The sequence below is a fragment of the Perkinsus marinus genome (assembly GCF_000006405.1).
Source record: "Perkinsus marinus ATCC 50983 genomic scaffold scf_1104296955874, whole genome shotgun sequence".
Classification (NCBI taxonomy): domain Eukaryota; phylum Perkinsozoa; order Perkinsida; family Perkinsidae; genus Perkinsus; species Perkinsus marinus.
The window spans coordinates 448504-469465 of NW_003207677.1; the positions used below are offsets into that span (position 1 = coordinate 448504).

A 20962-nucleotide genomic window follows, 5' to 3' on the forward strand; every position below is an offset into this window, starting at 1 on the left:
ACCTCCGTGGGTTCCATACCACGGGTTTTCAAAACTTGTTCATGCAACTTACTTGCAAATTACTTCTCTAATTCACCAATCTCGGCGTGGGTAGTGCTCCTCGTGTTCAACACATCTTCCTCACTATGTCCGAAGAGAGTGCTGATGCCATGTTCGTTGGCACCCTCGATCGCCTAACCGCCGAACACCCCCACACCGATGACCCAAGATTTGCTTTCCAGTCTAACCAATGGAACAATTGTGAGGTTAGTCGCCGCCTCTCGTGTCCGTCACCTCTTTATATTCCTCATCCCCCTCAGCTCCGTTTCACACAGTTCTGCCGCTGCACTCGTGAGCTCGGTGAGGACGACCCTAGATGCAAGTAAGCCTCCAACGAGGTCCCAACGGCCAGCTATATAATTTCGTGCCCAGATATCAGTACTACCGTGCCCAGACGGTTTGCCACGAGTTCCTCCTTGAAGACTGGATGGAGCACAGGCATCGAGGTAGCTCTCACTGCTGTGTGCTCCGTGTTCAGTCTGGTTCACCAGGTACATGTGACCTTGATATCATGCCCGATCGCCAGGTCATCCACATGAGGCAGTAGTGGATGCTACTCCCTTTATTATTGCATCATGATGTACACCCATTGCCGACGAGGCTTGGGATGTTCGCTGAGAAACCTCGAGGTTTTTTGAACCTATCTGCTCCTCATTGGATCTGTGTTCAAGTATTGGGTAAAACTGGTCAGTAACACAATCACATATGGGCAACCTCATGGCGAATACGCCCTGGTCTATATGCAGTATGTTCTCAGTAAGCCCTGCGTGCAGTCGATCTACACCCAACTTGAACTCGTTCAGGGTTGGCGTTTGCCTAGTGATCCTCGTAATTGGCAGGAAAAGCACCGCGTGATGGTGGCTGTTAGCCTTTTCGAGGAATATGATCGTGATGACGATAGTCTAGTTGATCTAATTCAACTCACTAGTCTTTTCAAGTAAAGCCCCTCGCAGTGATCGAGCGACGTCGCTGCTCAGTTCCTTCACTCTCGAGCTCGAACTCTTCTTCGCTCTACCGAAAGATGCTAGAATTTCCCATGAGAGTAATCACTCACATTGTGTTGAGTAGCTCTCTCCTGTCCAGGGGTAACCGGAATAAGTACCGGAATCATGATGCGGTACCAGAGATCTGGAGGGCCCTTGAAGCTCACATTCATTCGCTTCCTCCCCCTCTTCAACGTGAGTGCCCAGCTCGGACGGCGGCCGGTATAGAGAATTCTCAGGACTTCCTCGATCAGCTGATTGCGGAGCTGTGATGACCATGTGCATGCTTGTCAATATCATAGGTTTCTTCCGAGCTACTAGCGTTAGTGTTGTATGATGACGTCAAGTTGAGTATTGATTCCTCTACTGAGCTGCTTGACCTTCGGTTCTGTACCGTCACCATATGCCACTAAGGGAATGTTTAGACACAAACCCCATCGGAAGCCCCCACACGGTGTGCCGTGCTTGATTATGGCATGTGTTCGGTCCGTGGAGGATTGTCCAGAGTGACGGTATTGGCCTCGCAGTATAGGCGGGACGGAGTCGGTACTGCTTACCAACGGCACGGCGGTGGCTAACACTCAGCGAGGAATGCATCAGGAGGTATGATTATCCTTCTATACGACTCAAAATGATGAATTCAACTTCAGGCTTATGATGATATGATCCTGGAGCCCGATCAGTGTAATGTGGTTACTCTCGTGAACCTTGCCGGCAACGCACCTTGGGAAGCTTAAAGAGGCGCTGAAGTAGCATTTGCCACGATGTGCTCACTGAGTACTGCTCAGATATAAAGTCTCCAGCAGTTAACGCATGTGGGGTGCGCCCAGACGTAAGTAGAATAGTCCTTCATCGTGCGGTGGATACTGGCCTACAGGACTTGTCCAACAGTTTTTCGAGCTTTCAAGCCTCTAGATGGACACATGTCATCATGTATTACTATTGATGCTGTTACTCTGAGTTTATCTGTACTCTGCAAACGAGCTCGGACTTGTCAATAACGGGTACCCCATCTACCTGGAATAAGTACACGAAGAACCCGAAAAAGGTATACATTGCTCAGGAAGGACACGCAAGCCATGTGTTGCAGTCGTCTCACTAGGTGGCAATTTTCAGAGCTTTTCTAGCGATGTTTATGCCCCCTGGCGGTTACGGTTTCCAATTTAATCATTACCAGCAACAGCAGCCCGTCCGAACTATATCCTCTTCTGGAGGGGAACGTCTGTGAGTGGTAAGTAGCACTCGCTTCAAATTGTCTTATGGTAGGTACTCTGCCCCTACGAGTATATCGGGGAACCATACAGTGAGAACTACCGCTAACTTCACTTCGATGCCCCCTCCACCATTCACACCTTCACTGGCCTCTCACGCGAGGGTTGGTGGAATTACGTCAGGAGTGAACCCCAACAGGAGCGGTATTACGGACGTATACTTGTCGGGCTGTGCTACTCCTATTGCGCCATCGATGGGCATGGCTGAGATGTCGGATGTGAGGACGTATCAAAGGGCCGTTAGCACACCCACGAATGGAGCTACGTACAGTCCTGTGAGGGGCATGTACAGTAGCACTGAACAGACAGCAGCAGTTAACCCGCTGAAGGTCGAGACACAAGTCGAGAAGGCTACTGTACAGTCGAGGAAGGTTGAGCACGAGCCGAGTGGTGAGGCTGAGGCATGGACGACATTGTAGTGTTATGGAATGCCGCGATTCAGGCCAACCGAGACGTCAACAAATTGAGGCGGAAAAACCTGTTAGGGCTGTCAAAGTCGGGAAGGCTTCAACAACTGGGCCTCAACGATCGAGCCAAGGGCGGAGGCCCTCCGAGAGTCGGAGAGCTCCAGTGAAGACACCTACGATGGACAAGGTGGATGAGCCGCTCAATAGCCATCTTGATGCTGGGGGTAGGTGGCAAAAGCTTCGCAACCTCTACGACGAGCAACTTCGAAGCGGTCGCCACCGCTTATCGAGCTGTCCCCACCGAAGAAACAACCAGGGATGAAGATGTCTGTATTGGATGGCCAAACTGGAGTGAGAGGCCATGGACTTGGTCAGGTGTTCACATGTCATATCGACTTAGGTAGAGGCGGCTAGGAAGGAAGCTGGTCGGATGTCCACGGGTGATGCTCAGCTGGATGAGTGGAGAGTTATGTCTAAGAGTGTACAGCTGCACGAGGTGTCCGTCGCGAAGGCAGTGAGGTAGGTCAGTCGAAGAAAGAGAGCCCAAGTGCTTGGATCAGGCATTTTACTGAACAGTGTAGGGGCGGCGACATGATAGGAAGTACAGGAAATGCAGCTGAGTGATGAGAGTGTGGGTGACCATGGGCTCTTCTTGCCTATTTAGATTCACTTTGTTAACATTCACCACAGCATACAGAAGCCTTATAGAATCCTGCGGGATGAGTCCCGACGAGGATAGTGATGAACAAATTGCTCGTAATACCGAATTGTTAGATCTTCCTAAGCCTCCGGGCTCCCTCTATCTATGGTTGCTCCACCTCGGCCGCCAGTGGTAAGGCAGGTTTGTTCGATGTGTTGGACTGCGACAAGGATGGACGAGTCGACCTGATGGAGCTTGTTTGTGGAGTATGCCTAATATGCAGTGGAACTGAGAAGGAGAAGCTCCACAGTGTATTCGAAGTCTTCGATACCAATGGGGATGGTCGAATCAGCCTGGACGAGATCACGGCCTTCCTTCGCAATGTATACAGGATCGTGAGAAGCATATGAACCCGCATCACGCCTGCATGCTCACACGCTGTAGGTGCTGACCCCAGGTGTGGTGAAGAGAATGAAGCAAGTTGGGATAACGCTGAGTACCGCTGAGGATTTGGCGGCAGTCACCGCGAAGGAGTGCCTCGCAAGTGCGGACCCCACCGGGTCGGGGACGATCAGGTGTGCTACTTACAGCCCTCAGAGCGCTACACTGATGTGTTCAGTTGCGAGGAGTTCTATGCATGGTTTTGTACCCCTCATAAGCAGGCGTTATCAGTAGCAGGATCAATGCACGGTCTATTCAATTGATCAACATTTCAAAGCATGATAATTATCATCCGAACCAGCTACGTTGAGTAGAATAGTGTGTTATGATTATGTTAAAGAATTCTTCACTTCCATAACGATCTGCTCAATTACTGCGCTCATAAACTCATATACATTATAGAAAATCATGAACGGAGCGGAATCAATAGTCCTATAGACCTATATAATCTATAGATTTTCGGTGCGCATGAATCATACCGGCTGCATTCTGTTCTTGGACCTAGAATGTTTACCATACTTGTTTCGCTAGACGATAATTGTTCTAGTCGTTACCAAACTGCAAAACCAGACAATACCCATAAATGAACGAGTAAGGATAGAGTGGATCTCCCTCTCTATAATATCCCTCCCAACCGGTACGCCATCACAACTTCACCATAGCCTGGGTGTGCGCAAGGCTTCGTTGTCACTAGGTAATCAACACGACCCCTCAGGTATATGAAACCAGTATTTTCAACAGCACACATTATTCCTGTTCGAATCACTTTCGTGGTGCCTCCAATTCCTCTGCTTTGAAGTCTTTATTCTTCTTGATGATAACAAATCCCTCGATAACCTTGGTGACTGGTATATACTCCTCAGTCGCTAGCTCGGCACGGTCAGTGCATGATAACAATACCTAACACCGGTCGACTGTTCGCCATCATCATCACTATACCCGCTCTTACCGGGGTAGTATGGGTTTGGAAACCAGTGATGGCCTTCGCCTGTTTACCAGCAATACCAGTGGTATCGACAGCTTGGCCGACTCGAACCTAGAATGATGACGGGATTAGCAAGGCCATCTAGGTTCCTATAGACACCCACCGGCACACTGATAGGCTCGGGCTCGCTGCCGTCTTCCTTATCCAGTAGGGTGACCACCATACGCGGGTATCTGATAGAAGGCAATCAGCTCATCAGTATTGAAGGGATATGCCTCACATGCAGGGTACGAGGTAGTAGAGCATGAAGTGATACTGTGAACCGAAGAGGGTCTTGTCGATGTTGAGAGCACCAGCGAAGAGGACTACCAGCATAGAGGCAAGGGAGGTGGGGTTGATCAGATAGCGATCACTGTGAAGTGGGCTCAGGGACACCAAACCCTTTCCGCAATATCTACGAGCTCAATCAAATAACGTTGTCGCTGACACCAATACACCTACAGCATCCCCTGAGCAATTCTCGTAGCGTAGAGGGCGTTGGGACTGTTGGCATAATAGGCAGCAAGTTGACGAAGCAGACCAGCCAAACGAGAGTTGTTCGTACCGGCGCCAACAATACCTGTGGAACTACTGTGTTGAGGTTGCTAGCCTAGGAGATGCTCACCCATGCTTAGTATAGCACATTCTGCTACCTCATTGTCAGCGTCATGGGACAGTCTCGAGAGGGTGTCTATGATAGTGTACCTATTTCGAGATAGAGAAGAGCCATCAGCTAGTCATTGACTCACTTGGGATTACTCGCGAACAACATAGCCAACGTGAGGGGCACTCCTCGCTTGATGGTAGGAGGGCAGTACCTATAGCACAGCAATAACGGGAATAAATGCAACAAGTCATCTTACTGTAGTATATTGTCCATCGCTCGTACGGTCATCTCAGTGCCGATCTCCTCCCCCAATGCAATGAGGCCAATACCGAGCACGCCAGCTACTTGGTAGTACCGGGCCGCACGCTCAGCTGCAGCCTTAGCGTCATCTGACCCATACCGTAACATCGTCACTTCATCCATTGGCCTACCTCCAACGTCATCATCAACCTCATCTGGCGAGTTGTCCTCAGTCCCCACCGCTTGACCATCAGCATTATCCCCTCCTCCCTGCTTATTTGTGTCAGGGGTCTCCGCCAACAAATGCAGGAGCTCCTACAATAGCATATACTTTTCGTTGTGGTGCCCACAATTGCGGCCTACCTGGACCCTCAGCACATCGCCACTGCCAGCATACCCGCAAGACTTCACCACAACAGTGCAGAGCTTCCCTGATGGACACGTTATGTACCCCTTCAATAGTCGACTGAGACCTACGGAGTTTCTCATCTTTAACGCTCTGCTCCACCTCCTCTAACAAATCCTCCACTGGGCTGCGGTCAGGCATAGCCTTATCGCCTCCTTCCGCTGAAAAGACCATCCCAAAGGTCAGCCCAGACCAGACTCACCTGGAAGGACAGACCCGCACTGTAGATAGAGGATGCCCAAGGCCACTGCAAAGAAGCATACGAAGACCTCCGACTCAGCCGAGAAGGTTGGCAACTAAATCCAACAAGTTCCTCCAAAGTGCGCCGTCAATGACAGTCCGACCTCCTGCCTCTCCTGAATAGTCGCCATGATGATATCTTTAATATCGGTGTTGCCCGTGCCAACGAAGACCAATGCCAAGGAGACAGAAGCCAAAGCGGAGAGGGCCAGCGAGCCAGCCTCAGTGTCGACCACGATGGGGGTGAGGTTCTCGGCAAGGTCCTCTCGGCGGGACCCAGAATAGGCAAAGCCGAGGCCCATCACCGCCGCCTAAGAAGACCCTCATGGACAAGCAGCGATCGAGGGCACTACCATTTTGACAAGGGGCTCGTTACTATCCAACTGCTCGGCCAGAAGGGCCCAGGCGGGGTCAACGTCGGAAGTAACACCAGTCGAGGCCAAGCCGAAGCCCAGCATGGCGCCGGCCTTCACGTTGATGTTTTCCGACCATTGATACCTATAACGAACGCTCAACCCGCACAGGTTCGAATCCCAGCAGGTCCCACTTATCGATCTGTGCGAGACCCTCATCCACATCCCACAACATGATAGAGCCTAATGATGCCGCCGCTGCCAGCATGCCTAACAATAAGGCGGAGCGAAGCAACTCTTCATTCACCATTTCCACTCTCCTCATCAATACCTCTATCCTTATTTTTATAAAGCCATTGACTGCCTTCCACAGTCATCAGCTTGTCCGTACCAAAGCCCACATTCACCAAGGCATTGACGTAGGTCGATGCCAGGTTCTGCTTAGCCGAGTCTATCACCTATTCAAACAATAAGGACCCGTCACATTCTAGTGGGCCTTACAGAAGTGGCAGGGTTCCTCCCACGCTCCTCGAGGTGAGTCTTGTACACGTCCTCTGGGGCCTTGGCTGAGAGGAGGGCCGACAATAATACAACGAAAATCAACATTACAGCTGCCCTGCTATGATGAGCCCAGATTATCCTGTGATGCTATTCTAGAAAACCGACTTCTTGCAATGTGGGACAATATGCACGCTCAACTACGTGAAAAAATCCCGAGGGAATTTCGGGAAAATCTGCTTTCATAATGTAACAGAGTAAACTTCTGAGCTCAGCTGATGGAAGCCAACGTATACTTCAACACTTTCCACATCACATTTAAATTGCCCCCCAGGCATTCCTGACGTACTGGATTCTACGAGCTAGGAGTATTAGCTAAGACAGGACCACCAGAGGCTCGTACTACCTTCAACTACATCCAGGTCCTTGGCCAGGTTATGGTAAGTAGTAGAGAGGCTTTCGTTAGACAAGATGGATATCTGAACACTGTGAGATGACCTAACCCTCCCTACCATTTGCCCAGACTTACCAAATCAGCGTCCTCGTCCTCGTCTAGACCCAACTCCTCAGCAGCCTGCAGCGCACCCCCACTGGCTCTACCCGAGGACCGAGCATATATATAACACATTTGTCGGGCTATAGACCTGAGTACGACAAGTAGATACATACCCTACGGGGCAGGGGCTGACTACCTGTCCTCCTTCACATCAATGGCAGCCTTCATAGTCTCACGAACTCTACCAAAATTGTTCATTCTCATGGCAATTCTGAAGAGGACATTCAGCTCAGCATTCACCTTCACGCTGCTGCTCACATCAGAGCACTGGGGAGGTCCTTCATTTGTGTGAAAATCTGATATGTCACATTGAGAAGCACCCTCCTCTCCTCCGTGTTGGCAGCGAAATGGGCCAATCCGACCAAGTACTGGCAGACCCTCGGAGCCGTGACACTATCCACCAACTGATGCAAGGGCGCTGCTGAACATCCTCACCCAGTAGACACCTCTACCTTAGCGAGCTTGTCGATGCCATCAGTCTCAGCCAGGAGGTCCACCGCCTCAGTCTCCGCACTATGGCTCATGTTATACGGGACCTTAGCAACGAGGTCGATACGCATACTGCACCACTGTGGTATGGTATTACTATTTGATCCACCAGCCTTATGAGCTCAGTAACGTCCATGCCTTCAGTCATGCGACTCTGGTACTCAGTCGCTATCTCCCCTGAGATGGTCCTGACATGAACAGTCCTCAGATGGTAGCGCCCTGCAAAGTCTAAGGCGGTTCCAAATCGAAATGAGGATCAGCAGCTCCCTCCCAACTAAGTATACTACTACTTCATAAACTCCATGCCCCACTTAGTGATGTCCTCATTGGTACCAGCCAATCGATATCGTAGACTAGCTCCCTTCTTCACGTGCCCTATAGCAGAAGACTGCTCCCCCTTGGCACTGCTCTCCGCCTCCTTAGGTGCTTCCTCAGAGGAGGCCACCGAAGCAGTGACGCCTTCATCATCGCCAGCCTTCGCCTGTTTCTCTTGAGACCTCTCCAGTGGTATGGTCGTAGAGAGAACCTGCGCTAACCATCGCGTGACCCCGGTTCAATCCCGACCTACTGCAAGGACATCTGCCAGTTCCTTCCTAACCCCACTATCAGGCATCGTCTCATAAGCTGCAGCCAAGGCAGTGAAATGTGCCCTCAGGAACTTCAAAGGCTTGGGTACAGAAGTCATACTACAGTAACGCGAGAGCCACCATACACCCCTCCCCTCGTCACAATACTGCCCACCTGCTCGCCGCTGACCGCATCTCCTGCCCAATAGCTTGGATAGCCGATTCAATATCACCCGCTGGCCTGAAACCAACAAGTACACTACGTGGACCCCCCAACACCTACCCTGAAGTAATGGTCTCAACCTGCTTCTCAAGAAGGCTCTTAAGTTGCTGGTCTTCCTCAGACTGGACAAAGGTACAACATGCGGTTCAACACCGTCATCACTACTATTACCAATTCCTTTTCAGCCGCTATCTTTCGTCTCTTCTCCTCCATCACACGCCTTCTTTCCTTAGCCGCCCTCTCCGCCTCATCCGCAGCATGGAGTACCTTCTTATTATCACTACTACCACCACCGTTAGCCATCAACTAGGAAGAATAAGTTCAAAAACACAACTGAGCAACCAATACTCCCCCCTCTCAGAAACGCCACACAAGCAGTCGGAGGTCGGCATGTGATCAAGGGCTAGACCGTGTGCTGTAAGACTATACATTCTACCGTCTCCTAGCGACAGCCACCTCCCTATAGATACCATCTCTGGTGAAACTGTATAAGATCACACCTTGCTAACCTACCGACGTACCTCAACACCATATGGACAGAGTCAAGCACGAGCCCGATGGACTACCCTCCAGAAAAAGGCCCAACACAGGATGGCCCAGTACTACCAGCATAGCCTTTTCAAAATGTCACATGTACCGTGAACCCATCGCTAGGCCCCTCATATAGATACTTGGTCCTCTGAAGATCTCCAGCGTCCATAGCGGCCGACATAATCTCTGCCTGAACATGTTCTTCACTTTGCAGCCATCAACGACTATCATATTTCCACCATGCTATTGTTGATGGACCGTCGTTGATTCAAAAGCTACGACTTTGCATCGAGGGGCTGCCCAGCAAAGGTGAATCGCTAGTGTTGTCCACTACAACGCAAGAAGACTCCCAACACTAAAGCGCTCATTCGAAGTGTGAAGGTAGCAATAGTACAATCCCAATGAAACTAAACAGGAGGAGTAATGGTGTGAGGCGGCGGGAAGGATATACATATATTCACCAACACTCGGTGCCACGAAGGTAGGTCCTCAACAGGCCTCGATTTCACAAGCGCACTGGCCGCACGATTCTGAACAATAGGCGTTATGACTTCCCCTTCTACAGCCGTTGTATTACCAATCCGAAAGCCAAACTCTCTTGGAAGTCCATAAGGGTAGCGCCCTCATCCGCTACCATCCGAGTCCAATGGGAGTGTACAGCCATACAAGTCGCAGTGAACAGATCCTCAAAGGCCCCGTTAGTGAGGGCTAAGGCTGAGGCGAAGACCTTCCTCTCGTAACCAGAGGCAACAATAGCGTCCTTAGTTACTGGGGAAAAACCTGCAACGACTACTCATGTTGGAAGGCCCTCACCCCTACTACCATCAACAATACCCAGGTAGTGGAGTAACATAAAATGGACGTTAATGGCAGTAGCTGCGAATGGATAGTGAAATTGATTAAAATCCATAAGGCAGTAACCATCACTGACAGCCACCATCTCCCGAAACTCCTATAACAAAAATCGTCACAAATGCTACAACTTTCCCCCCAGCCTACCGAAGTGTATGCTCTCGCTGCTTGAACCATACACAGTAGTGCATGAGGGCCTGTCCTGAGGTCAGTACTAGGGCACGCACTTTGGAACCCCACAGCCTTCCACCGTTCATCTCGTGGTAATTCGGGCGGAGCGGAGCCAACATCAGCAGTGACTAGAGTCCACCAGTCAATAAGGTGGCTATTCATGCTCTCCTCACTAATACTATTCTCAACAGAGGCTACCCTGGTGAGGTCACCGAGCAGACCCTCTTCCACTGGGGTCAGAGGTGGACAGGCCCTAATATGGGTCTTCCACCACCTTTGCAACTTATATAAAACCCTATTGAACCACTCCTTTATGCGACGGCAACGGGACGATGAATTTCGTGGCGCGTGAAAACAACTGAAGCAGCACCTCTCTTTGAAGGACCGGCCGGGACCGCCACAGCTGGCAGTAGTGTGAGATGATGACGGTTGGTGAGCCGCTGGGCCCTCCATAGCCTCGTAGTGGGCCTGTATAGGAAGCACCGTTGTGCCCCCAGAAGGGGAGACTACTGCCAAGGACGACATAATGAAACAAGAAACCAATAGGAACTGCTGTCTTGGGACCACATATTAGGTGTTTTCTGGATAATATCACTCGCACCGCTCCGCCATCCCCGACCATCCCAGGAACGTCAATCGCCATGGAACCCTACAGCCCGTCGTGTACTACGACATTCGTTTGTATTGCACTCTTTCAAGCTGCATAGTTATTAGAACTTTACAAGAACTTTCACTACTCATAAGTGCCCATGAAGTTCCCATTGTATGTTATGTGCACTGGAAGTGTACTCCAAGATCTGGTTTGCGTTACCTACCTAGCTACATAGTTATCACTCATACCTTGGTATGATGATAACACGTCTACCCATTATGTCGTTTCGCGCGCCACAAAATTCACCAAACCATCACTAGAAACGAACAACAAATGTGTAGGAGGAACGTTGAACTACTTTTTCGGTGTATGCCGTAACCAACGCCATAGTGCCAATAACGTATCGCATTAGCGGTAGGCGAAGGCACGCATTCGCAGTAGAATCATAATGAGTATTATTATTATTAACAATGAACGTTGTTGAGGGGCCTTCACTCTCGCAGAGTTTTGATGCGACCACCGCCGATAAGCTGCTTCTTCGCAAACTCGTCCTTGAGCATATCGACATAGTCCTCAAAGGTCCCTTCGAAAACAGTAACACTACCTGAAAATGATGCAACACTGACCACCCCAAGCAGCAACAATGACTGCTGACCAGGTCTCCAACCAGTTTTGGACGAGGCATCCTTCTTGCCAGGCATGACCACCCACAGCTCATCAGCTACCATGCTTACCAGACGCTCGTCGTGGGATACCAGAACGACACCACCTTCGAACCTAAAGAGGCGTTGCTGTATCACAGAGAGAAGGTACTTCGGTATTCACCTATTCAGGGCGAGGGCAAGGCCTTCAATAGTCTCCAAATCTAAATGGTTCGTGGGCTCATCCATAAGCAGCAGGTGAGGGTGCTTATAGGCGATTTGGGCAAAGATGACTCGAGACTTCTGACCTGAGGAGCCAGTGGATGCTCTTCGCGATAGGCACATGCTCAACTATACGACGATAATAACAGAATTTTGAGGGTATTTTAATGGTTTCGTACCCCCTCGATCAGAGTGATCTGAAAACATTCGTAATCCACAAGAAGAATGCCAAGCTCAAGAAGCGGAGCATACATTCCAACACTGCTCCATCCTAGAAAGCCGATCTCACCTCCACTCAGCGTCTCGATAGGCTGCAGGGCCAAGTCGCCAGCTAGACCGAAGTGACCTGATGCAAGGACCAAGGATAAAAGTATATACTCATTGGTGTTATGTTCAGATGACTATAACGGCGAGAGGCTCACAGACATAATCACAATACTCAAACAAACAAGACTCAAGCAAGCGCTTTAAACTGATCATTTTGATCATATTCCGTCACCCTTCGTTGACAGAATGCTGCATCAGAATATTGTACGGCACTTTGACCGCGAAACCTACCCAGATATTTCCGGCAGTTCTCAATGGAGATCTCGGGGTCCACTCTCCGCATAGTAGTGACTGCATTAACAGACAAGTCTAGTGCATCAACGTGATGCTGAGTGAACCTATTACATACAGTCACGCTGCACGCCGTTCGAACACTCTTACCGGGCAATGGAAAGCTTGGCGTGCCTCCGTACAGCTCCATCGGTGGGGTCCAGTGACCCATCCAGAAGCTTGAGAAAAGTAGACTTACCTACATACGACAGTAGTCGACCCTGCAGGACAGGCTTTGAGCATACCGGCTCCATTCGGCCCTACAATGGCCACTCTACTATCACAGTCAACACCGAAGTTGAGGTGCTTATAAAGTGGCCTCTCAGGAGTGTAACCGAACTGAAAGGGAACACAAACTCACCCCTTCACATAGTCAACATATCAATGATAACAGAAAAACAGTCATCAACAGCAACAGAGGCAGTCTCAGACGTCCTCTTACCGAAGCATCAAGTACCGATATACAAGGCGGTGGCAAAGGAGCAGCAGCGGGGAAGTTGAGCTGCAGGTACGGGTCGTCATAATCTACGGGGGAGGCAATATCACAGTAGTGGTCGACGACGGAGAGCACCTACCAACTTCCACAGCTTCATCCTGGAGCTTCGAAAGCATCTTCATACGGCTTTGGGCCTGTCGGGCCATCTTCTTATTACCGTGCCCGAACCTGAGAAAGTATGTCCATCGTGCGAAGCCATGTTATAAAAACTACTACCTCGATATGAACTGCTTTAGCTGCGCTACCCTCCTCTCCTGCACACCAGCCATCACCGCCTGAACACACATTCCATCGCATAGAGATCAACACAGCAACCAACCTGATTCGCCCTGTGCTCCGCTCGGACCCTCAGGAAAGTGTCGTAACTACCACCATAGTACCACAATCGCTTTCGATGCTGGAATATAGTATGCGAAGTCGTCTGAGTTGCACTCACAGTTGAGAAAGGCAGAGGTGAATCCACCAACCTGATTGAGAAAGCCTCTATCGTGACTGACTATAATGACAGTCTTCTCCCAAGAGGCCAGGAACTCCTCCAACCACGTCAAAGCCGGCACATCTAAATGGTTCGTCGGCTCGTCCAACAGAAGCAAGTCGGGCGTCATGAACAGTGCCTGACCAATGAGTAACGGCATGACCACAATGGCGTGATGTTGATGGTTGATGATATTGAATCACACTGCCTCAGCATTGACCTAGAACCACCCTACTTCTATAAGGGTGCTACTACTGCAATCAGCAGCGAAATCAATACCCAACAGGACGGCCAAATATCGTAGTAGTTGGAAGGTGTAAGCATCAGTAGAGAGTTGGTGGATCGAGACTGGACAACTCAAATTCATTGAGATCGCTCCCGCTAGAGAGCTTTCCCCCGTGATATGAAAAACACTAGTGAAGAACATATTTCGCGACTACTGCATAGTGCGAATATCGCGTTTTTTACAGAGTTTTACGCCACTTCATGTAAAACGGGTGAAACTCCACTTTGCCACCCCAATAGCACTGCATTCATGATGAGTTCCTCACCTGTGCCAAGGCAATACGCATCCTCCATCCACCAGAGTACTCCTTCGTCGGCCTCGACTGAGCTTCAGCATCGAACCCCAAACCCGCCAATATAGTAGCCGCTCGAGCCTCCGCGTTCTCACTGTCCAACTCGTCGAGCCGTTCGTAGACTTCCATAAGGTCTATGCCCATGTACTAACAGCAACAACACTGCGCTCTACCTCATAAGCTATATCCCACCATACCGTTGGCTGTTCAGTTTGACCTTCCTTCACCTCAGTATTGAGGAGCATCTTCTCAGCCCCGAGCTGCAAGTAGCAAACAAATGTGGGCAACAATGTGTGTACCCCCTACCAGCCATTCCCTCTCCTTATCCGCCTGTAACACTGCTTGCAAGACAGGAGTGTCATCTCCCGCGATTTCCTAACATTTACTTGACTACAGCAGTACAGCAGTAGCATGATCACCTGTTCGACGTGCATGACGAAAATGAAGTCGGGAATCTGAATTTCCTGTTCAGCCACCGCTCTCAGCAAAGTAGACTTCCCCACACCATTACGGCCAACCAAACCGTACTGAAATCATCACTCCTTTTCACTCCACCATCTCACACTACCTTAAAACCATCGGCCAACCGCAGCGTGGCTCCACTCAAGAGCTGTTGACGACCCGCGAACCTAGCAAGGAGGAAATCTTCGTACTGCGCATCACGCATATTTCCTGTATACATGTTGATATCAGTGACCTCAATGTCCATATTCTGTGTCCGATTTCGAGGAGCGTCTGGACCAGACCGACTCACAAACCCCAGCACCTGGTTTCACCATCAACCCCAACCCACTGCACTTCAGCCTACCTCTCGAGTAGGGCGACCACCGACGTACTCAGCCGGCTTGTCTGCTTCCTTTTGCCCATCGACAGCTGCTGCTTTAGCCGCGGCTTTGGCACGTCTCTTCTCAACCTTTCGGTCCTTCTTTGCCATCACTCGACTGCGGTGAACAATCAAACACAACTATTCAATGCCACACTTCCACCACGAACCTGCCCTTCCCTACTCGACCCTACGACATTGATGATTACGCAAACCTACGCAGAATACGCTAAGTCAACGAGGCTGCAGCTGCTGCTATCACTACCAGCGATACCGTGACCGGTGTGATATGCGCCCGCCTCAGCGTTCATTAGTTGCCGTTTATTACCATGAAAAGTATCATCAAAAGTTATAGTAAATATCAATCGTCATACTGAAACTCATTAACCCAATAACTACTACTTGATAGTAGCACCAGTGAGAGCACCATTGCATACATATATCTACCGTTCTATAGCCACTGAGAAGCTATAAGGGAACCACGCAGTAGACCCCGTCTGAGGGTGAGGTATGTCCTACCAATGACGAGAGCATTTCCAACCCAACATCACCTCCCTCCCCTACTCACCCTCCAATCTTCGTCTACTCTCATGCCAGCAGCCCAGCCACTCGCCGTCACTTCCAACACTCTAACCACATCTCCAGCGCAAAGGTCAAGAAAGTTGTCGTTGTTGCCAAGACTCATCGTCTCAGGGTCCGGACTGAACAATACCAATAAACCATCAACTAAGCAGACTCCATCCTACACATAGTCATGCACTATACGTCTGTACTCATTCACCGCCCTAGTGTCCCCCTCAGCTGCTGGGGCTGTGCCCTGCTGTTGCTGGTATTCCTGTTGTGGTGGTCCTGGCCTCGGGTACTGACTACTATGGGCCGCTGTAGTAGCAGCAGCAATCGCCTCAAACTCCCTTCGACGTCTCGAAGCCTCATCGCCATACCCAGCATGGGAGTGCTGAGGTGCTACCGGCTGAACATGTCCGTTATTGTAGTGATGCATGCTGCTATCGAACACTGGCTGATGATGATGATGTGCCATAGGATGGTCATAAGCGTAGGGCATACGGTCAGGATAGTGGTTGTACTCGCGATGCTGCTGCTGCTGCTGTTGCTGTTGCTGCATATGGTACGGCGGTATGGGAGGGTGATGATGCCCGCCCATAAAGCGTTCAGTTTCCGGCGACTGTTCATAGTAGAAGCCTTTACCATGCATAGCTGTAGGGATCTACCACCACCAAAGTCAATAGAAAGCACTCAGAGATCTACGCTTACCGCAGGGCCATACGCTGCCTGATGCTGCTGTTCTTGATGCATTAGCTGATGATGATGCGGCTGCTGCTGATAGTGATCATCCATACTCTCCTGTGGCAGTGGTGGACGGAAACTCCCCAGACCTCCAGCCAGTGGAAGTTGGTCGAGGAAATCGAAGGTCGATCCTTGCTGCTGCTGCTGCTTTCGGTCAATAGTGTCCTCGAGATTGTCACCCATTCTACTCAAAGGGGTAACCGAGGGCTTGCTCATTCTGCTAGTCCTGCTAGTCGGAGACCAATCACTAGGTGGGCGCGGCAACGTGCCGGACTCTACCAGACTCGGCGTCAGCCCACCAGGCAACAAAGGCGTATCATTACTTTCCATCGCCATAGCCTCACTAAACACACAACACCTTACCACCCACCACCCCAGCCGACCCATCCCGACTTACTATACTTTAGGAGCACTACTCTTCAACTGTCCCTCCACTGCTGCCGCTATGCTAGCCGCCGCCTCCGCTATCCCCGGCCCCATAGGTAACGCCGTCAGCGCGGTCGGAAGAGGCTCCGTTCGAGTAGCTGCTGTCGTTGTACTATCACTTGTAATATCCACATGTTGTTGTTGTTGTTGCTGTTGCTGTTTTCTAGCTATACTGTGGTCACTCTTTGGTGATAACACTTTCTCTCGAGCCGAGGGGGACACGAGACTTGCGCTGCTATTCCCAGTCACAAACGTCGCCGCACCGCTAGTAGCAGAGATCGCCGATGTGTTTCGAACAACTGATGCGAAATCTGCCCGGGGTGCCATCTGATCTCGGACAATCTCCTCGACCTGTCATATGAGTTGCGGGGAGTGTGGTATGAGTTTGTCCCACAAACCCACCTGACACTGATGTATATGGGCAGCATATTCAGAAATGGACCCTTGCCATCTACACTCGATGCCGAGGGCTGTCTTGACGAGCTCACTAGGAGGGTTACTGCTTGTCACCGTGTCACCACTGCTATGCTTAGGGCCAACCGAGTCACCCTTTGGACTACACTCGTCATCACCATCAGCGCCACTGCTATCTTTACTAGCAGCAGCAGCAGCCTTCTCTGCCAAGTATAGAGGCGATAAAAAATTCACGGGATGATGTTTACATCTGGGATGAAAGCAACGATACCCGAACGAAATGATTTCTATCATCACTACTACCTCACTCGTGTCTGACGGTATTCACGCAGAGTCTTCTCATCGAGACAACCAACGTCGCTTCTTGCTAACCCATGACCGCAGCTGCCAAATTTACACAGGATCAACCACTCCGTACACTGTAGTCATCAACTACTAATACTACCTCGGGCACGGTATGCTAGTGACAGGCTTATTCTTCTGTTTCGCTGGAATTGTGAAGCGTTCCTGATAACAATACAATACCCACGTACACCTCACTGATCGACAAGCCGATTCACCACGACCCTAAAGCGTTGAAACCCGAGCGAGCGGCAGCGCAGTTCCCTCCAACGTACCATATGCGCTTGGAAGCATGTGCGACAGAACCTATGCCTGCACGGCCTGGTCTGGATCGGGTCCTTCAGCACATTCTGGCATCTACCACATATACAGTGGGAGAGGTCTGCCTCCTCACTGCAGTCGTTTGGTGCTGGTAGATTCACCAACTGATATCTGCCCGAGACCATCACCATCACTACAGCACCTCCTTAGCTGACCTATGGATCACAGTGTCCGATGCTGGTCCTGAGGGTCGACTAGCAGAGGGCCATGCTCCCTTCACTGCAGTTCCAGCAGCAGTAGAAGTCGCCGAGGTAGAGTTTGTCGAGTACCCAGAAGCTGCTTTCTTACCTGCAGCTTGCGATGCACCTATCATCCGAGTCATCCTCCACCACCAGTCGTTGCCTCCTACCATGTGGTGGTGGCGAAGTGGCTGAACTGTTGCCAATGAATGCTGACAATGTGCTTGACGCTGCATGGGGCAAGGCGTGGCCCGACATGCTCATAACCGGGCCCTGTAACGAACACTCTGTCCCGACCATTCGCTTTAATACGGCACTACCGCTCTAGCTGGAGGAAGCTTCTGTATCTCATCATAGCTCTTGCACGATGCTATTCTCACCTGAAAAATGCCCTTTGATCTAGCGGAGCGAAGCGCAAGAGATTACCATTTCCTCCGTAGTCAATGCAGCTTGTGACGATGCATTTGGGTGAACATCGTACATATGCAGGTGCGCTATTGGACTCGTCTTTCGCTCCTTATAAGCGTTCACACACTTGGACGGACCGCAACCAGACTTGTCGTCCGCCACGCATAGTATGAGCTGAACAGGAAAGCCTCTCAACCTCTGACGTGGATCGGAACAACTACTAGTCTAACCCTCATCTTCCATCCAATATAGCATAACGGACGAGCGACTTGCTTTCCAATGTAAGGTCCTACGTTCGAACCCCACCCCTCGCACCTTTCCGGTATCCACAAGTATTCGGAGCATCTCTTGCGGCTTGCTAACATTGTTATTTTCCATCCGCAACCACGTCGGTTGATATCTGACCACCACCACCACCCATCAGCTCAACTATCCACTGCCATTCCTACATCTGTGACTTAGCTTGCCAAGGATACGCTTCATTCGGGTGCAGTGCAAAAGTCATCAACAACTGCATAATCCCTCGTTCTGAAAACACACACACTGCTCGGCGACCGCCCTCTCCAATACACTTCTACCCGTTATCCTGTTATTGGACAAGTGCAACTCCTCTATCGCCTCGCTTTGTTCTGCTAACATTTGTGACAACCGACAAACCGCCACATCGTCGATGAAGTTTCGGTACAGCCGCAGTGCCTGAAAGCCGCGTATGGGCCGACCTCCCTCACCACCTTCCCTGCCTTGCACTGCACGTTATGATGAGCTAGAGTATTGAGCATGACGATGCACCCCGATGACGTGAGCTGATTCTCGGCTAACAACAGACTGGCTGTACGACCAGGTCAACAGTAGCGCCTTCCTACCAAGCTCCACATTAGCACACAGCCGATACCGATACACGAATGTCGGATCTTTGGTAGAGGGCTGAGCAGGACAAAGACGGAATCATACGTAGAGCTCCAAGGCAAACACATGCATGAGCCAAGAGGATACTCGTCGAGCTGCAAGATACGTGCGATGGTTGGAATATCACAATCACTTTAAAATCGATACACGGCAAGAAATACCCTTCCACGGCCACTGAACCGCACGCGTCTGTCAATAGATTCCCCATCATACACTCTAAACCTCAAACTGATATCCTCGCTGACATTATAGCAGATGTTATTATTCCTATCACAATCGCTCTCATAGCCACACTTCCAATAACCCTGCCAAATCCTCAGTAGCTCATCATAACTTATCACATCTATTTCCAACTACCATGCACCCAACGACAGTAAACGGTGATGCCCAAGAAGCCCAGGGATTCCCTTTTCTACTGTTTGATTGGAATCCCTATACTCCTTCTTATGCTCCTGTAAGAACTGCTCTAACGCTGCACTAGCGTCCTGTACCGATGCCCGGTCAACTCCAAGTCGCTTATTATTCAACTATGAATCACCATACATCCCCCAACAGCAACAGATCTAGTACTACTATTACCCGCACTGTAAGCCAATACGTTCCGTCCGGCTTAGTCGGAGTTATATGGAAGCAATTACGCCACTTAGAACCCCCTTTACTATTGCTTGTTCCAGGCCCTTTAGCGTGAAGTGGAGAATAACCTATCCCACCACTATGATGGTGATGGCGATGCGTTGTTGATATCGAAGAGGCCATATTCAATGGTCAAGACTCTTCCTATACCACAAATCGACCACTTCCTCCCCGAGACACCCCCGGCCATACTGAACACTCAGCACGCAGACCACATTTAACACGGGAAACCTCAACTAACGGCACTCTGCCCTCCACAGCCTCTCTCACGCCTTCTCTTGCGCTGCCTTAAGACTATCCAACAGCACCTACCAGGACAGTCACAACATCATCCCCTCCCCCTTCCTCATCTCCCTTACCATACGGCGCTCGAACAAAGCCCTCGCCCTCCTATCTGATATATCTTGCGCCAACAAAGCTCTCTGAAGAACCCCATTCCCATTGAGTGCACCCACACACCCTACATTAGTAGCATCAGCTTGCTCCTTCACAATACTCTCTCTACACTGCTCGAATGCCTTGAACTCAGCGTTACACTGTGTATCCACCGTAGGGGAGGCGAAATTATTCGAAAGACATCGGAAAAAGGACATACCTAAGACCAATACACTCCTCTTCAACCCTAAAGCCTCCCATAACTCACCAGCTGGGCGGCACTTATGATCACTATCAGTAGCGTTGTCGAACATCTTCGTATAGAGATCAGCCTTGCGCTGTTTAGCATCTACGGACATCTCATCTCCTCCCAGTGCCGGGCGGCCTGTTACTATATCGGACCACATCACCTAAGCCGTACATAGACACACCACAGCGACTACTCTCCATATACCTTCTCTCGAACAGGAATGTCATCCGGAGTGTTATTGCTGAGACCAGTAAAGTTATGATCATCCAACTCCTTCTTAATAGCCAATGCTCGCTCCATGCGGAATCGACGAGTTAAAAACCATTCCTAATCGCACATGCATCCAACCTTGGTATACCAAAGACTCCCCCAACACCACTTTGAGATCCCTCTCTATGCCGTTGAGCTCTGATGAAACATAAGTCTCATATTTCTCCTTCTGACTTGGTACGTGGCAAGCAGTTGGCATGGTCAAGCAAGAGAACTACTACCAACCACAACT

The 20962-nt window shown here is 50.3% G+C and overlaps 7 protein-coding genes across 7 annotated transcripts in view; 2 read left to right on the forward strand and 5 right to left on the reverse strand.

Moving 5' to 3' along the window:
* Nucleotides 1-125: 125 nt before the first annotated feature.
* Pmar_PMAR020519 (conserved hypothetical protein) lies at nucleotides 126-586 on the forward strand (the record flags this gene model as incomplete). The annotated part of the gene is made up of 4 exons (XM_002775492.1): nucleotides 126-245; nucleotides 300-361; nucleotides 412-485; nucleotides 531-586. The coding sequence occupies 4 exons, from the start codon at nucleotides 126-128 to the stop codon at nucleotides 584-586; spliced, it is 312 nt and encodes a 103-aa protein (XP_002775538.1).
* Nucleotides 587-2157: 1571 nt separating this feature from the next.
* Nucleotides 2158-4044, forward strand: Pmar_PMAR020520 (conserved hypothetical protein; the record flags this gene model as incomplete). Its single annotated transcript, XM_002775493.1, has 10 exons — nucleotides 2158-2246; nucleotides 2289-2683; nucleotides 2736-2887; nucleotides 2929-3051; nucleotides 3101-3219; nucleotides 3261-3320; nucleotides 3365-3456; nucleotides 3542-3735; nucleotides 3785-3915; nucleotides 3960-4044. 10 exons carry the CDS (start codon nucleotides 2158-2160, stop codon nucleotides 4042-4044), a joined length of 1440 nt encoding a protein of 479 aa, XP_002775539.1.
* Nucleotides 4045-4532: 488 nt separating this feature from the next.
* On the reverse strand, nucleotides 4533-9226 carry Pmar_PMAR020521 (26S proteasome regulatory subunit RPN1, putative; the record flags this gene model as incomplete). Its single annotated transcript, XM_002775494.1, has 27 exons — nucleotides 4533-4681; nucleotides 4731-4817; nucleotides 4870-4939; nucleotides 4987-5160; nucleotides 5208-5325; nucleotides 5371-5450; nucleotides 5495-5563; nucleotides 5609-5907; nucleotides 5956-6023; nucleotides 6070-6159; nucleotides 6201-6245; nucleotides 6306-6549; nucleotides 6592-6736; nucleotides 6786-6861; nucleotides 6923-7049; nucleotides 7093-7157; nucleotides 7496-7568; nucleotides 7619-7733; nucleotides 7782-7856; nucleotides 7904-8049; nucleotides 8098-8181; nucleotides 8232-8322; nucleotides 8425-8660; nucleotides 8703-8820; nucleotides 8876-8941; nucleotides 8984-9045; nucleotides 9095-9226. The coding sequence occupies 27 exons, from the start codon at nucleotides 9224-9226 to the stop codon at nucleotides 4544-4546; spliced, it is 3093 nt and encodes a 1030-aa protein (XP_002775540.1). The 3' UTR covers nucleotides 4533-4543.
* A 607-nt stretch (nucleotides 9227-9833) lies between these two features.
* Pmar_PMAR020522 (conserved hypothetical protein) lies at nucleotides 9834-11043 on the reverse strand. Its single transcript, XM_002775495.1, has 4 exons — nucleotides 10454-11043; nucleotides 10277-10406; nucleotides 10032-10234; nucleotides 9834-9984 (listed from the first exon to the last, which is right to left on the reverse strand). The coding sequence occupies exons 1-4, from the start codon at nucleotides 11000-11002 to the stop codon at nucleotides 9862-9864; spliced, it is 1005 nt and encodes a 334-aa protein (XP_002775541.1). The 5' UTR covers nucleotides 11003-11043; the 3' UTR covers nucleotides 9834-9861.
* Nucleotides 11044-11408: 365 nt separating this feature from the next.
* On the reverse strand, nucleotides 11409-15044 carry Pmar_PMAR020523 (ATP-dependent transporter, putative). Its single transcript, XM_002775496.1, has 18 exons — nucleotides 14887-15044; nucleotides 14759-14844; nucleotides 14647-14707; nucleotides 14498-14605; nucleotides 14385-14453; nucleotides 14276-14338; nucleotides 14052-14225; nucleotides 13493-13639; nucleotides 13298-13446; nucleotides 13105-13193; nucleotides 12972-13054; nucleotides 12775-12868; nucleotides 12641-12728; nucleotides 12491-12597; nucleotides 12222-12278; nucleotides 11895-12018; nucleotides 11725-11846; nucleotides 11409-11673 (listed from the first exon to the last, which is right to left on the reverse strand). Exons 1-18 carry the CDS (start codon nucleotides 15010-15012, stop codon nucleotides 11561-11563), a joined length of 1860 nt encoding a protein of 619 aa, XP_002775542.1. The 5' UTR covers nucleotides 15013-15044; the 3' UTR covers nucleotides 11409-11560.
* An 85-nt stretch (nucleotides 15045-15129) lies between these two features.
* Pmar_PMAR020524 (hypothetical protein) lies at nucleotides 15130-16794 on the reverse strand. Its single transcript, XM_002775497.1, has 5 exons — nucleotides 16604-16794; nucleotides 16174-16549; nucleotides 15648-16126; nucleotides 15470-15602; nucleotides 15130-15416 (listed from the first exon to the last, which is right to left on the reverse strand). Exons 1-5 carry the CDS (start codon nucleotides 16684-16686, stop codon nucleotides 15345-15347), a joined length of 1143 nt encoding a protein of 380 aa, XP_002775543.1. The 5' UTR covers nucleotides 16687-16794; the 3' UTR covers nucleotides 15130-15344.
* Nucleotides 16795-20101: 3307 nt separating this feature from the next.
* The window catches only part of Pmar_PMAR020525 (myosin heavy chain, putative), a gene marked incomplete at both ends in the record, with an annotated part of 3767 nt that continues 2906 nt past the window's right edge, over nucleotides 20102-20962 (reverse strand). The window contains 6 exons of the mRNA XM_002775498.1: nucleotides 20102-20143; nucleotides 20195-20257; nucleotides 20300-20430; nucleotides 20479-20620; nucleotides 20665-20787; nucleotides 20840-20944. Coding sequence (XP_002775544.1) covers nucleotides 20102-20143; nucleotides 20195-20257; nucleotides 20300-20430; nucleotides 20479-20620; nucleotides 20665-20787; nucleotides 20840-20944 — 606 coding nt within the window. The remainder of the gene's footprint in view (nucleotides 20144-20194; nucleotides 20258-20299; nucleotides 20431-20478; nucleotides 20621-20664; nucleotides 20788-20839; nucleotides 20945-20962) is intronic.

Bases quoted from the DNA above. Each gene is read 5' to 3' on its own strand.
- Pmar_PMAR020524 (XM_002775497.1), bottom strand. From the start codon at position 16,686: ATGGGGCCGGGGATAGCGGAGGCGGCGGCTAGCATAGCGGCAGCAGTG. The intron at 16,550-16,603 runs GTAAGTCGGGAT...TTGTGTGTTTAG, and splicing joins AGTAGTGCTCCTAAAGTATA to TGAGGCTATGGCGATGGAAA. The intron at 15,603-15,647 runs GTAGGATGGAGT...GGTATTGTTCAG, and splicing joins CGTATAGTGCATGACTATGT to TCCGGACCCTGAGACGATGA.
- Pmar_PMAR020523 (XM_002775496.1), bottom strand. From the start codon at position 15,012: ATGGCAAAGAAGGACCGAAAGGTTGAGAAGAGACGTGCCAAAGCCGCG. The intron at 13,447-13,492 runs GTTGGTGGATTC...AGTGCAACTCAG, and splicing joins ATAGAGGCTTTCTCAATCAG to ACGACTTCGCATACTATATT. The intron at 12,279-12,490 runs GTAGGTTTCGCG...TCCTTGCATCAG, and splicing joins GAACTGCCGGAAATATCTGG to GTCACTTCGGTCTAGCTGGC.
- Pmar_PMAR020522 (XM_002775495.1), bottom strand. From the start codon at position 11,002: ATGTCGTCCTTGGCAGTAGTCTCCCCTTCTGGGGGCACAACGGTGCTT. The intron at 10,407-10,453 runs GTAGGCTGGGGG...TTTTTGTTATAG, and splicing joins CAGCGAGAGCATACACTTCG to GAGTTTCGGGAGATGGTGGC. The intron at 10,235-10,276 runs GTAGTAGGGGTG...TAGTCGTTGCAG, and splicing joins CTACCTGGGTATTGTTGATG to GTTTTTCCCCAGTAACTAAG.